This window comes from Agelaius phoeniceus, chromosome 2 (assembly GCF_051311805.1).
Source record: "Agelaius phoeniceus isolate bAgePho1 chromosome 2, bAgePho1.hap1, whole genome shotgun sequence".
NCBI lineage: Eukaryota > Metazoa > Chordata > Aves > Passeriformes > Icteridae > Agelaius > Agelaius phoeniceus.
This window is the reverse complement of record NC_135266.1, coordinates 92,085,963-92,101,948: the sequence shown is the minus strand read 5'-3', so window position 1 is coordinate 92,101,948 and position 15,986 is coordinate 92,085,963. Positions and strand designations below refer to the sequence as shown.

Below are 15,986 nucleotides of genomic sequence, written 5' to 3'. Positions count from 1 at the left end.
TTTGATGGAAGGATGACAAAGTGCCTCTGTTTCTGTCAAAAACCACAGAAATGTTGCATCAAAACAGCAAATATGTGAAAATGGTTGTTGAGGGAAATTTTGTCAGACTATTTTTATTGGTATTTTTTATCACCATCATCATTAACCCACTATGCTCTCTGCACTACCTCTTACTGCTGGGAAAGACTGATGACTTCTCCAGAAATCCTGGACTGGATCCAAAGATTTGAAATCCTGAGACAGGGTCAAGCCTAAAGAGCAGGAGGGTGCTGAGCAATGTCGCAAAATGCAGTTCCAGCTGTTGGGTTGTTCATTCACTTCTCCTGTCCTAAACTAAAGATCACCTTTTCCTCATCACATACTGGCCTTTCACTGCCACAGAGCACAAACAATAAGCAAGTCTCAAGCAAGAAAGTAATCTTTACCAGAATAAATCACTTTGGAATATCTATGCTCTGATCAGTTAATGTTCTGTCCAAGGGACACCCAGTCCTGACTTTTCCTTCCTTCCTTCCAAGAATAAGGTATTAGGCAAGGACAAGCCAATGCTAACAACATGGTCAGCCCTAAACTCCTTGGCACATGCAGAGGGACATCCCTCTGTATGCCCCAAGGTCACCCTAGGGCCACGAGCACAGCAGTACTCTCTGTAGGAAACTGTTTCAATTCAGTCCTGATCAAGCCTGTGATTGTCTAGACTCTGGGACCAAGAAATACTTTTGCACCTCTGCTTCTAAACAAGGTCAAGACAATGCAGTAAGTGGCAGATTCTCCCTCCAAGACCTCTCCCTACGGTGTCACATCTTGCAGTTGTCTTCCTGTGCACCATGCACAGCACATCAAAAAGTCTGTGTGAGCAGTATGCTACATGATAGGCAAGTCAGAAGAATTTGTCCCAAACAGAGTCAAAAATCGAGACAAAGCTGGTGCCAGATGCTATATAGGTCCACTCAGAGAAGAGAGAGATGCTGGTATTTAGAAGAGGTTGTGCTGCAAGAAAATAGGATAAAAATCCATAAGCTGTCAACTGAAGTTGTCAGCTGCCTGACAAATGTCAGAGGTGGGATGATGCAGCCAGAGATAACTCTGCTCTGAGACTGCTCTGCAGGTCAGAAAGACCTTTTCTATCATTGCCTGAAAAAAAGGCAGCATTGCTGTCAGGAGCAGATCTTACTCCTGTGATGCCTCTGCAAAAACTATGTCTAAGAACAAGGAAACCAAAGCTTCATCATTTCACTGATCTTAAAAAATATGCAGGAGATTTTTAAGATTAGGGGCTCAGTTTCCTGCTTTGTTCAAGCTCTTTCTACAATGAAGTAAAACAAGGAAGGGTCAAGGAGTTGACTCAGCCCCACAAGGCAAAGCAAAGGGATGGGAAATGGGGTCTTGCTCTGTGCTGGAGAGAAGTTATATAACTGAAAAAAAAAACCACTTTAATTTTGATGACTGTTCTGCTGCAAGTGTTTTATCATATTTCAAATTTTCATTTGGATTTGAGACAGATTTTAGCATATTAGTTTGTCTCATGAGTATATCCCAGACAGTCTCAATTCTTCATGAGAAGGACTATCCTGGAAAGAATTAAGCAGGTCGAGAGGTGAGTCACCACCCTTTTTCTTTCAATTTCTGAGATGTGTTCAGTCCTCAGGGAAATTATGGAGAAATGCAACCTCCCTATTAACTGGTCCAGAAGAAGAGGCATCTCAGCCAGCTGTGAAAGACTGATACAGACATAACAGCACCAGGCTTTGCAATATCCCTTGGAGTCATTCTGTTTGTGACTTTGTGCTGTGGGCAGCTCTGGTCACTGCAGGGACTCGTGGACTATGCTGGGAACAAGAGAGGGCTGCCTCCCTGGAGCTTGCAGCAAGACCAACACAGCAACAGAAGGTGGGGATACCACGCCTGTGCCTGAGTCACAACAACCTCTTTCCTGACATATGTTGCACACAAAGAAAGGAAGGATTCACCATGAAAAGCATTAGTACAGAGATGGATAGGCCCTTCTCCATTGCCTTCACTGTGAAATTGCTCAGTAAAACTAAAAGGCTGGTTGTAGAAACTGAGTTTGATCAGCCTCCCTGTGGTGAGGAGAACCAGCAAGCAATATGATGGCTGCTTGCACTTCCCTTAGCTTCAGACCCAGGAAGATTCCGAAATAATTCAAAGCAAAGGAGGAAGAACTTTGAATGCTCCTGCTCCCAAATTGCTGTGTACACATTGCTTGATTCAAAGATGAGAAGAATCAGGGAGCAGAGTACCAAAAAGTCATCAGTTGCCATCTGTCAAGCATTTGGCAAGTGGCTGCCACCACAACTGGATCTGCTTTTGAAGATGTTTGGATGGAAGTGAGTGAAATATGTCCAGTAGAGAGCAGGGAAAAGACTGAGGAGCAAGTGAAGGAGGCAGAGGAAGTCAAAGTAGGTTGAGGTAGTAAAGAGCCCCTCAGCAGTGCTGAGAGTGTGGGAGAACAGAATTGGGTAGGGCTAAAACCCATGCAAGTGAGTAGAAAGGAAGCAGATGCATGTAAGGAGATGGAGTGAGGGGCAGTAGGAGAGCAGGAAAAGCACAGTGTCTAAAGAGTCATGCAAGGGTCACACCATGAGTAGAAATCTTCCCTTTAAGGACTGAAATCACAATTACACTGGTTGAATTAAGGAATTATGGCACTATAAATAGAAGTGGTTTACACAAAGAGCAAACCTCTCTGCTAAGAGGTTATCTAGAGAAGTATGGAAACATTAATTTAGGAAGCAATTTTTAACCTTGGCGGCTGCCTTAGCCCGTCTCCCCAAAAAGGCAGGTGAAACCTGATGGATACAGGGCTCTGCAATGCAAAGGCATATTTCTTGTTTAGTGAATGTTCCTGATTTATACAATGATAACAAGAATCCAGGGACATCACTGTTCTGCCTTTCTATCTCTATGGGTCAGAAGTTTAAAGTTCTAGTATTGCCATAATTTTTTTTAAACACTGAAATACCCAGTCTGGACATGTTGTATCGTTTCCACTAGCTGGCATTCTGCAGCAACAGCCTCATTTGTATTCTGTCTTTTACTTCAGCAAAGAAAAAAACCACTCTGCATTGCCACAACTAAGTCCTTCCCCACTGCAATACAGAGACTGCCAAACAGCCACACTAAATTCAGCGTGTTCCTACTAACATATTTTACTCATACTGATGGTCTGCTTCACAGTGTGTTCCCAAATACTTGATTTAAAATTTAAGCTCCATACTTCTAACAAAATATATAAAGCAAAACAAAGTGAGCATCTTTTTCTACATAGCAGTTCAATAGAGCTGCTTCTCCTTCAAGGCTCATCTATCACAGATTTCAGGCAGGAGGTTTTTTCCCCACACAGAGTTGGAGTGTCTTCCTGTACAAAGGAGAAATTTGTGACTTCTAAAAGAATCATTGTCTATAAAGTCTTACTTCTTTTTTGAGTTAAAAATTAATTTCAGGTTGTGGATAAATTTTGGACCTGATGATACCACAAAGTGAGGCTTCCTCCAAGATAATGTTCTTGAGTGGACTCCACCTTGGCAGGCAAAGTCCCTAACTCCAAACCCACTGTTGAGGCACTGTATTTCAGTCTTGACAAGCAGGAGTGGCCATATCTGTTGGGGATTAAAGTTTCCCTGGCCCTTTCTGGTTAGATCTTCACACAGCAGGCTTTTCTTTACAATCTGATTCTGTTTGTGAAAGAAAGTCCAACTAAACCCACCAGGTAACTTCAAATAAGACATTGCAGGCAATGTGAAAGCTTTGTGGGCCAGAGCCATTTTTCATTGGGCTCTCCTTTGCTGTCAGAAAGTCCAGCATTTCACGCGTGGGTCTGAGAAGAGCTTACAGGAGCATCCTCCATGTGCAATAAAGGCTGTGTAACATTTTTCTCCAAGCTACACAAGCCATGGCACTCTGTCACACAGTGGGTACTCAGGGAGCTGGAAAGTATCTGGGCTACACAAAACTCTTCCCAAAACCCATGAAGAAAAAATTAATCTCTAAGGGATGGTTAAAAATGAATCTCTAAGGGATGGTTCACCTCTCAGACATGTTTTGGGTTAAGAGGACTCTCCATCTGAAACTCTCCCCATCATGTCAGAGAGAAGCAGGCAGAATTTACAGCAGGCACTGCTACTTTTCTGATGCCCAAACTGAATGAGGCAGTTCTATAATTTCTTTTGTGGGCAGAGGAAAACACCTGCAGAGAAATGGGGAAAAAAAGAAGCATCAGCTTCTGGTGATGGTCTGTGTCAGGAGCAGCAGGCCAGAAAAGATGCCTCCTCTTATGCTGCATAAGCCATTTCCTGCAACACTTGAGTTTCTCCTCACTGACTCCTGCTAGCAGCTGCTTTGTGAATTTTTTCTGGAAGCCATCTGAGTTCACCCTTGGCACCACATACAATCCCCAGGACCATGAGGTTGAGCACTCCTCCATGAGTGACACTGCAGTCCAGGAATGGGAAGATTGGGCTGAGCTGGGAGCCAGACAAGGTGATGAGGGCAAGTCCAGTGGCAATAACCATAACCAGCTGCAGTCCAGTGCTGTCCAGGCAAAGCCAAAGTAATAAGGAAGGCCTGAGGTCAAGCTAGGAACTCGAGCCAAGCCTAGATACAGCATACATTTCACACAGTTCAGGCCAGCTCTAAGGCAAGGATCTCAGCTTTATCCTGCACCTGGGCCAGGTGGAGGGTGGTTGGAGCAATGACAGCTTGCTGGAGTACCCCAGGTCCTGACAGCCATTGTGAGGGGAAGTCTAGGAACCGTGTTAGCCCTCAGCTGGCTAAGCACTTCTAACACTTAACCAACAACAGGACTTACCCTCAGACATACAGGGGATGTTTCAAATTCCCACCCTACTCTAAGACCTCTTCCTCTCCCACTCTTCATTGATACATAACTATAAATAGTTTTTTGTGCGAGGAGCTGGAAGCAGAGGGAGAGCTAAGAATACAACACTATTAAATGCTACAATCAATGACTTGCAAAGGAGTGGAGAAGGGATGCTGGCTGCCAGCTTATCCTTCTCTCACAGGGCCGCCCAGGCGGCACCAGCTCCCTGGCTGAGGCAGCTCAGCCACGGCTATAATTCAGTGTGAGTCCAAAGTTTTCTTTTGACAGGAAAAGCTGAAACAGCAGAGGGCTTCTTGCCATCGACTCTGGACAAGCCAAGGAGAGGCAGGAATGGTTTGTTTAATGCCATGTCTCATTATTCCTGGCACTTCATGACTCATTAAATGTCCTAGTTTTGTAACTAACTCCTGCTGAGCTCAACATTTGATACACATTTATGGGTGGCCTGTTGGCTGTACTAACAATTCATAATTCCCCTAACCATCTTAACTCCTTCCTTTGCATGCTAGGCTTCCTTTAAACAACTATAAAATAAAGATACTGAGGACTTCAGTTCTTAACACAGAATGAATTACATGTATCTGGAAAATTTTTTAATATAGCTATATGCTGCAGTTAGATGTACTTATTCTGAGCTCAAATAAACTGTGCTGAATCCTAATGCTGCTTACACTGCTCCCTTTCTGTATCCATTTGGCTTTTACCATGGATAAATCCATGCACATGAATGCTTGATATTGATGCCCCTACAAAAGAAGGGCAGCAGCACACTTAACAGTATTTATTCACTTGTATAGAATGGAAATAGGAGCCAAATGACCCTTCTTGGCCATAACATATAGGAATTAGAAGTATGGGGCCTCTGTTCAGGAACCTTCTTGTTACATGAGTGATTTTGTCAGCTTCCCTCATTTTCCAGCTTGCTTTCTTTGCAAAAGGTCAGTGAGAATTCACAACAGAGCCCACCAACATGTTGACCCAGTCTGACAATGGATTCAAACAGGGCAACTGCAAGCACTCAGAACAAGTCTGACATGCACCAGTATTTTTTGAGTTGACAGCATATTTAACCTGTCTCTTCTGAAAACATCATGCATGGTCACCTTGGAGGTAAGTAGACAGGTGTGTGATTTAGGTTAATTTTTCTCTCATTCACTTGAAGCACAGAATCACTTAGCCTGGTTACACTGAAAGGAGTGACTTTGAGTACACAGTTAAAAAATCCAGTCCGTGTATTTCAGGGCATGACTGAAAAGCCACTAGCAAAATCACAGTTCTAATCTGAAGGTATCTTGGATTACTTTAAACTCTAGGTGGAAGTTATTTGCAGCTTCAATCAGAATGTCATAGAAGTGCGTCTGATTTCAGGCTACCTTGTAGGAGAATAGTCTGAAATTTAGTGGTATCAGACAGCTTTCAAACTGCCTTTGTACTGGGTTTGGTTGGGATGGACTCAACTTTCTGCACAGCAACCTATAGGGTCTTTTCATCTGTGGTTAAAAGAGCACTGGTAGCACATGGGTTTGGGTATTGCTGGGCAGTGCTAGCACAGTGTCAGGGCTTTCTCTCCAACACCCCACCAACAACTTTGGAGGTCTGTAGGCTGGAGATGGGCAAGATATTGGAGGGGGAATAACCAGGACAGCTGACTCACATAACCAAAGGGATATCCCATGCCGTATGATGGCCTTCTTAGAAATAAAAGTTGAAGGAAAGGGGAATGATGGGAGGACATTTGTGGTGATGCCATCTGTCTTCCCAAGCAACTGCTATGCCTATTGAGGCCTTGCTTCCCAAAAACCAGCTGGACATCTGCCTGCTGATGGGTTGTAGTGAATTAATTCCTCTTTTTACTTTGCTTCCATGTGCAGTGTTTGCTTTTCTTAACAACTGCACTTTTATCAAACCATGAGATTTTCTATGTCATTTTCTCCCCCAGCCCTTTCAAGGAGAGGAGTGAAAAAAGCAGCTGGATAGATGTCTGGCAGTCAGTCAAGGCCAACCCTCCATGGGGTTCTGGACAAAGATTAATTTTCTTGACTATTTTTTCCATTTTGCTTACTGCTGATGGCAAAGAAAACAGATGATGTAAACTTCAAAGGCATTTTCATAGGAGAATTGTCAATTTCACTTAATACTGCCAACCTTGAACAGTCAATAAACATCAGTCCTAATTAAAAAGAAGAAAAACCACTTGGGGTCTTACCTGTTAAGCTTTGGTGTGTGAGCCCACGAGGATGTGGTTTTATGACCAGCATATTCTAGCTCAAGCCTGTGCTGCCCTACTGAGACCAGCCCCACCCTTACTGGAGCCTATTTTATATTCCTGCTGCTTGCCTTAGGTCAACAGTAGCAGTCAGGAGAAGAGGCAAAGGAGCTTCAAGATCTGGCTGACAAAACAGAGACAAGAAGGGTCTTGTTCATTCTTGCAAAATCTTTTGTTTCAGAGGTGGTTTGCAGCAGCAGTAAGGCTGTGTTCAGCAGCTGCCATAGGGTGGTCCAGGAGGAGCAGATGATGCAGGAGATCTGCACAGGAGGACAGTTTGTCACCGCAGCATTTCTCCCTGGGTGCAGCAGTTCCTGTCAGCAGGAGAAAAAACAATCACTGATTTCAGTCAAGTGTTTTGTCTGCAGCGTTTCTGTCTTTGTCCTGCATTGCTTTATGCAAGGGTGAGACACTGACTATTGGTGACTCAGGCTTTTGCTGAAGGATGTGTTTTAAAGTTAGAAACATGGCTGTTACAAAACAACGAGAGTGCACAAATTCACCCCTGGAAGAGTGAAAACAACAAATTGCAATGCACAGGCTTCAGTGTCAGAGAATATTTTTCTCTGGAAGGGATTTAGTTATTTTCTTACCCCATGAAACAAGTGCCATCTCTCAGAAAAGACTTCCTGTGAGGATTTTGATCCTTTGGGAAGGAGGATGAGTTAGCGGCTAGAGATGAAATGTAAAGGTGTTTTCAGCATAGCAGCTGGCTGCTAGGTTTTCTAATACAGTACATTACATTGTTAATGGAAATGTTGCTTTGTACCTTCTGTTTTTCTCCCAGTAGAATTAATTCCAGCACTGTTTGCATGCCAAGCATGCACACTCACAGCTACGAGCTCTGGGGAGAGGCACAGTTTGGACCTGCACTGATAAGATCACAAAGATTCTGCAACAGGGCTGGAGCTGAACCCGCTGCCTTTGCCAAGTGACTTCACCACGAGATCACCTCTGCTCCTGCCCACAGGAGCCATCACACATCACACACCACTACAGACAGGCCTGGGCTGCCCCAGTGGACTGGGGCAAAGGCATCTGGCTGTTTGGAGGTCCTTTGGGAGAGCTGCAGGAACAGGAGTCTTCTGTTCCACTCTGTGATGCAGCAAAGAGGGAAAAAACCCCCACCACTTCCCACAGAGCAGCTAACCCTTCCCAGTTTGCTAATCCAATCTGCACTCCTGCTTCTGCCAGGAATCAATCTGTTTCAAGGCTGCACGTGTCCTTTTATTAAGAAATAAGAGAGAGCAGGGAGGAGCAGCTTTAAAAGCATCAAGCCATGCAGTGGCTGGGAGGCACAGGCTGCCAAGTCCTTGGGAACACTCATGAAAGTACCACAGGAGTGCCACATGGCAGTGCTGCTGGTATAGGTACTGTGTTGCTAAAGCAGCTCTCTACATGCTGGTTATGAAGAGACACAAATCATGGAGCTGGAGACAGGGAGCTCACTAAATCCAATGGTCACAAAATGGGAAGTAAGGGAGTATATTTTTCCATGCTATAGGAGCCACTGACCCAAGCTGAAAGCCCTGGGAGAAAAAGCAACAGGGCATGTTAAGTACTTCCCTGGGAGCTGGCTGTGAATGAAGCAGCTTGGTTTTCACTTGGATTTTCAGACACATGTTTGTGAAGAAAATGGGAGTGCAAAAGCTGGAGAGATTTCTGAGATGAATATAGGCTTATACTTGAGAGAGGGAAATGCACCTAATGCTGTGTGTTATGGTGGGGGTGCTCAAGGTACACAAAACTGCCAAGAAATATCCAACTTGTATTTCATCCTGCTGAAAGCAAGTCACAACTCCTAATTAGCTGTTCAGACCAAAAGGAGGTCATTTATTTTCCAGGTGCTTAGGAGAAAGAGTGAAATTGTAGGACGTGAAGAAGAGCTTGTGCTCTATTACTGCAGAGCCAAAGCACAGTATCTTAAATAAAGTCAGCAGTATAATTTTGTGTATGCTTAGGAGGAAATTGTAATCCCTCATCCAACATTACCTGAGTCTGCAGTTAGCACAGAGTGAATCAGGCCATAACTATATATGCACAGCAACTTACTGGGTCCCAATCAGCATGACTATCACTGTTTTGTAGACTAGAAGAAGAAAACACAACAGTAAACTTGTTTACTGGCTACTTTGTTTCCAGAAAGACAACTTGCCTTGTCTTTACATCACTGGAGACCAAAGTTCTTAAAACCGACAAGATAAAAACCTCCTAAAGTCAAAGCCTAAGAATCACTAAGGTTGCAAAATAACTCTAAGATCATCAGGTCCAGTGATTATCCCAATGCTGCCAAGTCCATCACTAGACAGTGTCCCCACATGCCACATCTTTTGAATATCTATGGAGAAGGTTCACTATTTCCTGGAGCAGCCTGTTCCCATGCTGGATAATCCTTTTGGTGAAAAATTTTTTCTTAATATATAATCTAAACCTCCCCTGGCACAACCTGAAGCCATTTTCCCTTGTCCAGTCACTTGCTGTATGGGACCAGAGACCAACTCCACCTCTGGCTACAACCTCCTTTCACACAGTTATTGAGAGCAATAAGGTCTCCCCTGAGCCCCCTTTTCTCCAGGCTAAACAACCCCAGCTGCTCCTCACAGGACTTGTGCTCCAGACCCTTCCCCAGCCCTGTTGCCCTTCTCTGGGCACTTTGCAGCACCTCAATGTCCTTTTTGTACAGAGGGCCCCAGAACTGGGCACAGCACTCAAGGTGTGGCCTCACCAGTGCCGAGTACAGGAGGACAATCCCTGCCCTGCTCCTGCTGGCCCCACCATTGCTGATCCAGGCCAGGATGCCATTGGCCTTCTCGGCCACCTGGGCACAGCTGGCCAAAAGCAGTGCAAGGTCAAACCCCTGTTTTCTTTGCCTGGTGTTCACCAAGCAGAGGGTGAATCCTGAACCTGTCAGTAGTGTCTGTCGAGGTGGTGAGTCACCTCTCGAGAATCCTGCAGGTTACCTGGCCGCTTGTCCAGTCAGCTCAGCCTTGGTTAAAGAATCAAAGGGACAATTTGAAGCTGAAAGCAAGTAACTGTGGGATTTTGCAAATACCAGTCTGCCTGCAACATATATCTTGTGTAACATGGAATACTGTTCAAATGTAGGGATTTTTCATTCAGTTCAAAAATTAATGTTCAAATATAGCTATAGCAAAGCTCTCTGTAGCACCGACAGTGTAAATTAATTGCCATCCTTCCTCGTGAGGGGAGGTGGAGGAATGGTACTGATCTCTTCTCTCTGGTGAACAGTGACAGGACCTCAGGGAATGGCCTAAAGTTGACCATTGGGAGGTTTAGGTTCAATATCAGGAAAAGGTTCTTCTCCCAGAGGGTGGGTGGGCACAGGAACAGGCTCCCCAGGGAAGTGGTCACAGCACCAAGCCTGACAGAGTTCAAGAAGTGTTTGGACAGTGCCCTCAGGCACAGGGTGTGACTCTTGGGGATGAATCTGTGCAGGGCTAAGTTGGACTCGATCCTTGTGGGTCACTTCCAACACAAAATATTCTGTGATTCCATGATCCTGTAATTTTAAGAGACTTATTTTCAGCAGTTTGACATACATTAACTACACTTTCTAAAACATAGAAATACTGTTCAAAAGGGCAGTAAACACCCCCACAGCAATGGCACCCCCTTGTCCCAGCAGACTCAAAGAGGTCAACACTCCTAACCTGTGACTCATCCTGAAGGCCATTTTAATTGCAGGGGACAGGAAAAATTTACCTGCTGGGACTGCTGTTATTGTGAGAACAAAACCTGTCCCTGACATGCCCTGAGCAGGTGAGGCCAGGTAAGGCCAAGACAGGCAGGAGAAGTGGATACCTGGAAATCTCATGAGTTTTAACAAGACCAAGTGCAAGGTGCTGCACCTGGGTCAGAACAACTCCGGTATCAACACAGGATGGGGAATAAACAGATCGAGAGCAGCTCTGACCAGGAGGACTTGGGGGTGCTGCTGGGTGAGAGGCTGGACATGCTCTGGCCACAGGCACTCACAGCCCAGAAAGCCAAACATGTCCTGGGATGCATCCAAGGGACAAGGGAGGGAATTCTGCCCCTGTGCTCTGTGAGACCCCGCCTGGACACCACAACCAGCTATGGGCCCCCAGCACAGGAAGGACATGGACCTGTTGGAGCGAGTCCAGAGGAGGCCAACAAGATATCACAGGGATGGAGCACCTCTCCCACGAGGAAAGGCTGAGAGAATTGGGTTTGTTCAGCCTGGGAAAGAAAAGGCTTTGAGGTGACCTAAGTGTAGTCTTCCAGCACCTGGAAGGGAGCTCACAGTAAAGATGGGGAAAGGTTATTTACAAGAGAATGCAGTGACAGGAGGAGGGGTATCTCAGACACATTTTATGAAAAATCCTTTCCTTAGGATTTTTTTTCTCCTGAGAAGCTGAGAGGCCTCAGGAACAAAATGTAAACAATTGTTATCTGCTGCTGTGGAATGCAACAGGTGCATCTGTGATTGGTCCCATGTGGTTGTTTCTAATTAATGGCCAATCACAGTCCAGCTGTCTGGACTGTCTCAGTCAGGCACAAGCCTTTTTTATCATTCCATTATTTTTCTATTCTTAGCTAGCCTTCTGATGAAATCCTTTCTTCTATTCTTTTGGTATAGTTTTAATATAATATATATCATAAAATAATAAATCAAGCCTTCTGAAACATGAAGTCAGATCCTCATCTCTTCCCTCATCCTAAGACCCCCGTGAACACCGTCACAGAGGTGGAATGGGTTCAAATCGAAAGAGTAGATTTAAGTTAGATATTACAAAAAAAAATCCTCTACCCTGAGTGTGGTAAGGTACTGGCACAGGCTCCCCAAAGAAACTGTGGATGCTCCATCCATTGGAGGATTCAAGGCCAGGCTGGATGGGGCTTTGATAAACCTGTTTTAGTGGAAGCTGTCCCTGCCAACAGCAGCGGTGTTGGAAGCGGATGAGTTTTACCGTCCCAGCAGCCCAAACCATTCCGTGTTCCGGCTCTGTGAGGGGAGGCGGCCGCTCCGCAGCGGGCGGGGCGGGGCGGGGCAGGGCCGGCACCGCCCCCACGGCCGGCAGGGCCGGCTCTCCAAGATGGCGTGGGCACCGCCTCCGTCGGCGGCCCAACTGTACAGGCCGAACCGCTTCGTCTCGCTGCCCGCCGAGCTCGACCCCGCCACCTACGACACATCGCCGGAGAAGCTCCGCGCCGAGGCCGAGCGCCTGGCGATTCGGTCCCGGCTCAAGCGGCAGTACCTGCTGCAGCTCAACGACCCCAACGCGCCCGCCGTCATCGTGAGTGGGGACGGAGGGGCCGAGGGGCGGCGGGGGAAGCGCGGGGCTCGCCCGCCTCACCCGGCGGTGTCCCGGAGCGGGGCCCGCTCCTGCGGCCGTGCTGGGCCCGGGGCCGGGGCGGCGGGACGCTGCCCGCCCTCCCCGTGACCTTGGTGCCCTTCCCGGTGTGCCTCGGCCTCAGTCCCCGCGTGGAGGGGCCAGTGCGGAGCCCCGCGGCCTCACCGCTGTTGTCTTTGCACCCCAGGAAAATCCCGCCTTGATCCGCTGGGCCTATGCGAAGTCGCAGAACGTCTACCCGACTTTCCGGCCGACACCCAAGACGTCCTTTCTAGGAGCTGTTTATGGCTTAGGCCCCCTCCTCTTCTGGATCTTTGTCTTAAAAGCTGACAGGGTAAGTCGGCCGAGAACGCTGAACGTCAGCGAACACCACAAACACCAGCTTGTAAAATGTACATCTGCTTGGAGTCTCAGTCTGTGGGACCCTCATGCACCTAAGAATGATTGATACCATTGAAGTAGTGAGGGAAGGAAGGCTGTAGCGAGCCTGCTGTCTCAGAGCCTGTTACTGATTGCAGAGTCTTGCTTTTTTCAGAGCCCTTTATTGTACCCTTGGGGCTATGGCCAGTCACAGGTTGCCCGATCAGGCTATTTTGCAGTCACAAAGCTCTCTGTAGCACTCAGTGAAAATTAATCCTAAGTTACTCTTATTTTCAGCAGTTGACATGCATTAACCATGCTTTTTGAACAAAATATGCAGAAGCTTAGGATGGCAGACCTAGCAATATCTCTGTGCAGTTGCTTGACCATTTCTCTAATTTAGTGAAGCAAATGGGGAGGAGTAGTTGTGCCAATTGCAGTGTATGATCTCAGTTGGACACTCTAATAATTTGGAAGGTTTATCTTGCTTCCATTCTAACTCCTAAACTATGAGTGTCAGAATCTAAGGAATGGTAGATCATTATGAAAAAACTCAGCTATATACATACATAAAAAATGCTAACAGGCAGACAGGGGCTGTTTTTAGTAGAGAATTTGTGGCTATTGTAAACCACTTTTATTTCCCTCTTTTGCACAGAAGTAGCAATTTAGATCAAATCATAAACCACGAAGCGCTAACATAAATTAACAGAATATTTGTAGGGAATGTTGTTTGCCTGAGTGAATTGGAAATTCAGGTTTTAGGGAGCGTCTTGATATAAATATTCTTGAGACTTCAGTACTTCTGCAGTTTTTTGCCATGCTGAAGTCCAGGATAATTCCCTTTCCTTTACTGTGGTTCCTTTAGTGAAGTTTGGGGATTCTTCTTGTTTTCCTGGTAGTACATGAGGCATGTTAGTCATAGTCTTTTCTCTGAGGAATGTTTGCTGTGAGTCTGGAAAAGCAAGAGATAAATCACCAGGTTTTAAGTAAATCTTCTGGTTTTATCCAGCAACAGGAATCTGGCCATTATCCACGGTGCCTGTGTACTGTAATGGTACCTGTCAGAAAGGTACATGACTGCAGAGTGGGGTACAAATGGGTAGGAAGTGAGCACAGGCGCTTTTAGGCAAGTTATTAAGAAGTTTCTCCATAATTAGTTCTCTAAGCTGGGTTATTCAGCCAGAAGGAGGAGATAGAAACTAAGGTACAAATGATGAGACACAACTGGTTTGGTGAAAAATGCCTTACAGGAATTGGTCTCTGCTGGCCTGTGAGAGTACCTAGACGTGAGGTCAATCTGAGCAGGTCTTTAGTAGGTGGAGCTAAATGCCGTGTTGTCTTTTACTTTTAAACAGCTTGTGCCCAAAGAATCTTTTAGGGTGGAAAACACCCTTAAAATCCTCTATGGTGCTGCCTTCATGTAGTCTGTGCTGAAATACTAGAACTGCTGTTCTGTTATCCCAGGCTTATTGGAAGTCCTTCTCTGGTAGGATGATGATAAATGTTCTCTCTCTTCCACAGGATCGTAAAGAGAAGCGTATCCAGGAAGGTAAACTCAAGCGATCGCCGCTCAGTGTGTTCTTCTAAGTCCCTGGAATTGCAGTGATGTTCTTGGGATAGAAATAAAATAAGATGCACTATGTGATGACATTTCTCTGTCACAAGAATAAATCTTAATTGCTTGTTGGTTGTCTTGCATCTTTAAAAATCATGGGAAGTGCAAAAATGTCAGATCTTTATTTCTAAACCAGATGGATACAGAGAGGGTGTCTGGAACTCAGCCACTGTACTCTTTTGATGTACATACAGAGGATCTTTTTAAACCATGAAAGTTCCTGTTGTCCAGGAAGGTTGAAGTTTAAAATTAGTAGCAGGCTAAAATGCTAAGCAAGACCAAAGCAGTTTCCTAAAGGAACTACTGCTTGCCTTCCAGATGTTTCTTCTTGGTGTCACTTTGGCTGTGTGGTTTGCCCTTACTGGATAGTGGGCAAGTTGTGTGATACAACAATTTTTAAGAACTTAGGAGTTTGCCTGACTGCTCTCAATAAGTTGAGTTGATTTTTCTTTTCCCTAATAAACTACAAACCTAAACCATGTGTTTGTTTATTGCAATAAACTTCTATTTTTTTATTAGTACCAGATTTGAAAATAGTGAGCTCAATGTTGTCATGCTGTATGTAACCAGAATTTCCACTAATTCTGTGGTTCCTGTGAATGGGAGACAAGAAGTGTAAGATAAGGATTTTTACTTTGACACTGGCTGTCTTGTAGTACAGGAGAGGACTATAAGACAGTACTCTGTACTAGAACAGGAGAGTACTAGTCCCATGTAAGAGGGCTATGTTCCCAAAAAAAAAAATCCACCACCAAGCATAACTGAATCTTATGCCTGCAAAGATGCCTTTTCTGTTTATTCTTATAAGAGCAAAAGCTTTTCCTGCCCGGATCAACTGGTGTAGAGGACTCTGGAATTGTTACTGCCAATGTACTGAGATAAGAGTGCAAAGAAAAGATTTTTGATGCATACTTGAATTTTTACATGGCCTGTAGGTGCCTTCATGTTCCAAACAACCCTCATTGTTCAGGGACTAGTTTCTTCCCAGGCACTGAGGTTCATACCAGAAGCTCAGTCTGATACAAAAGTTGAAAAATTCCCTTTGCCTGCTGGGAAAGCAGCTAATGTGAAGTCAGCAAAAACAGGTCTACTGCATCCTTTCTTTCCCTGCACGATGAAGATGTAAATGTGGGCCATTGCAGTCACTCTCCAGCAGAGTGAGTTGATGAGCTTTTCCGTATAATCACTAAGTGGCTGAGGTTGGAAGGGACCTCTGGAGGTCATCTGGGTCCTACCCTCTGCTCCAGTAGGGCCATCTAAAGTGGGTTGTCCAGGACCATGTATGTACAGGTGGCTTTTGACTATCTCTAGAGATGAAGACTCCATGACTTCCTGAGCACCCTGTGCCCATGCTCAGTCACCCTCACAATAAAATCACTCTCACTGTGTGGGTTCTTTTTGATATGGGTTTGTTGCTTGGGTTTTTTGTTTGTTTGTTTGGGGGGGGGGTTTGTTTTGTTGTGTTTTGGTTTTTTGTTTGGTTGGGATTTTTTGTTGTTTTTTGCTTTTTTCTTTTTTGGTTTTGGTTTTTTTCTTTTTTTTTTT

The 15,986-nt window shown here is 45.2% G+C and overlaps 1 protein-coding gene and 1 long non-coding RNA gene across 2 annotated transcripts in view; one reads left to right on the top strand and one right to left on the bottom strand.

Moving 5' to 3' along the window:
• LOC143693385 (uncharacterized) overlaps positions 1–12,723 on the bottom strand; it is a 44,861-nt gene extending 32,138 nt beyond the window's left edge. The window contains exons 1-2 of the long non-coding RNA XR_013181016.1: positions 12,629–12,723; positions 7,068–7,441 (exon numbers count right to left, since the gene is read on the bottom strand). This is a non-coding gene — a long non-coding RNA (uncharacterized LOC143693385). The remainder of the gene's footprint in view (positions 1–7,067; positions 7,442–12,628) is intronic.
• Positions 12,145–14,922, top strand: NDUFB4 (NADH:ubiquinone oxidoreductase subunit B4). Its single transcript, XM_054627877.2, has 3 exons — positions 12,145–12,406; positions 12,651–12,797; positions 14,348–14,922. Exons 1-3 carry the CDS (start codon positions 12,206–12,208, stop codon positions 14,411–14,413), a joined length of 414 nt encoding a protein of 137 aa, XP_054483852.1. The 5' UTR covers positions 12,145–12,205; the 3' UTR covers positions 14,414–14,922.
• Positions 14,923–15,986: the final 1,064 nt, after the last annotated feature.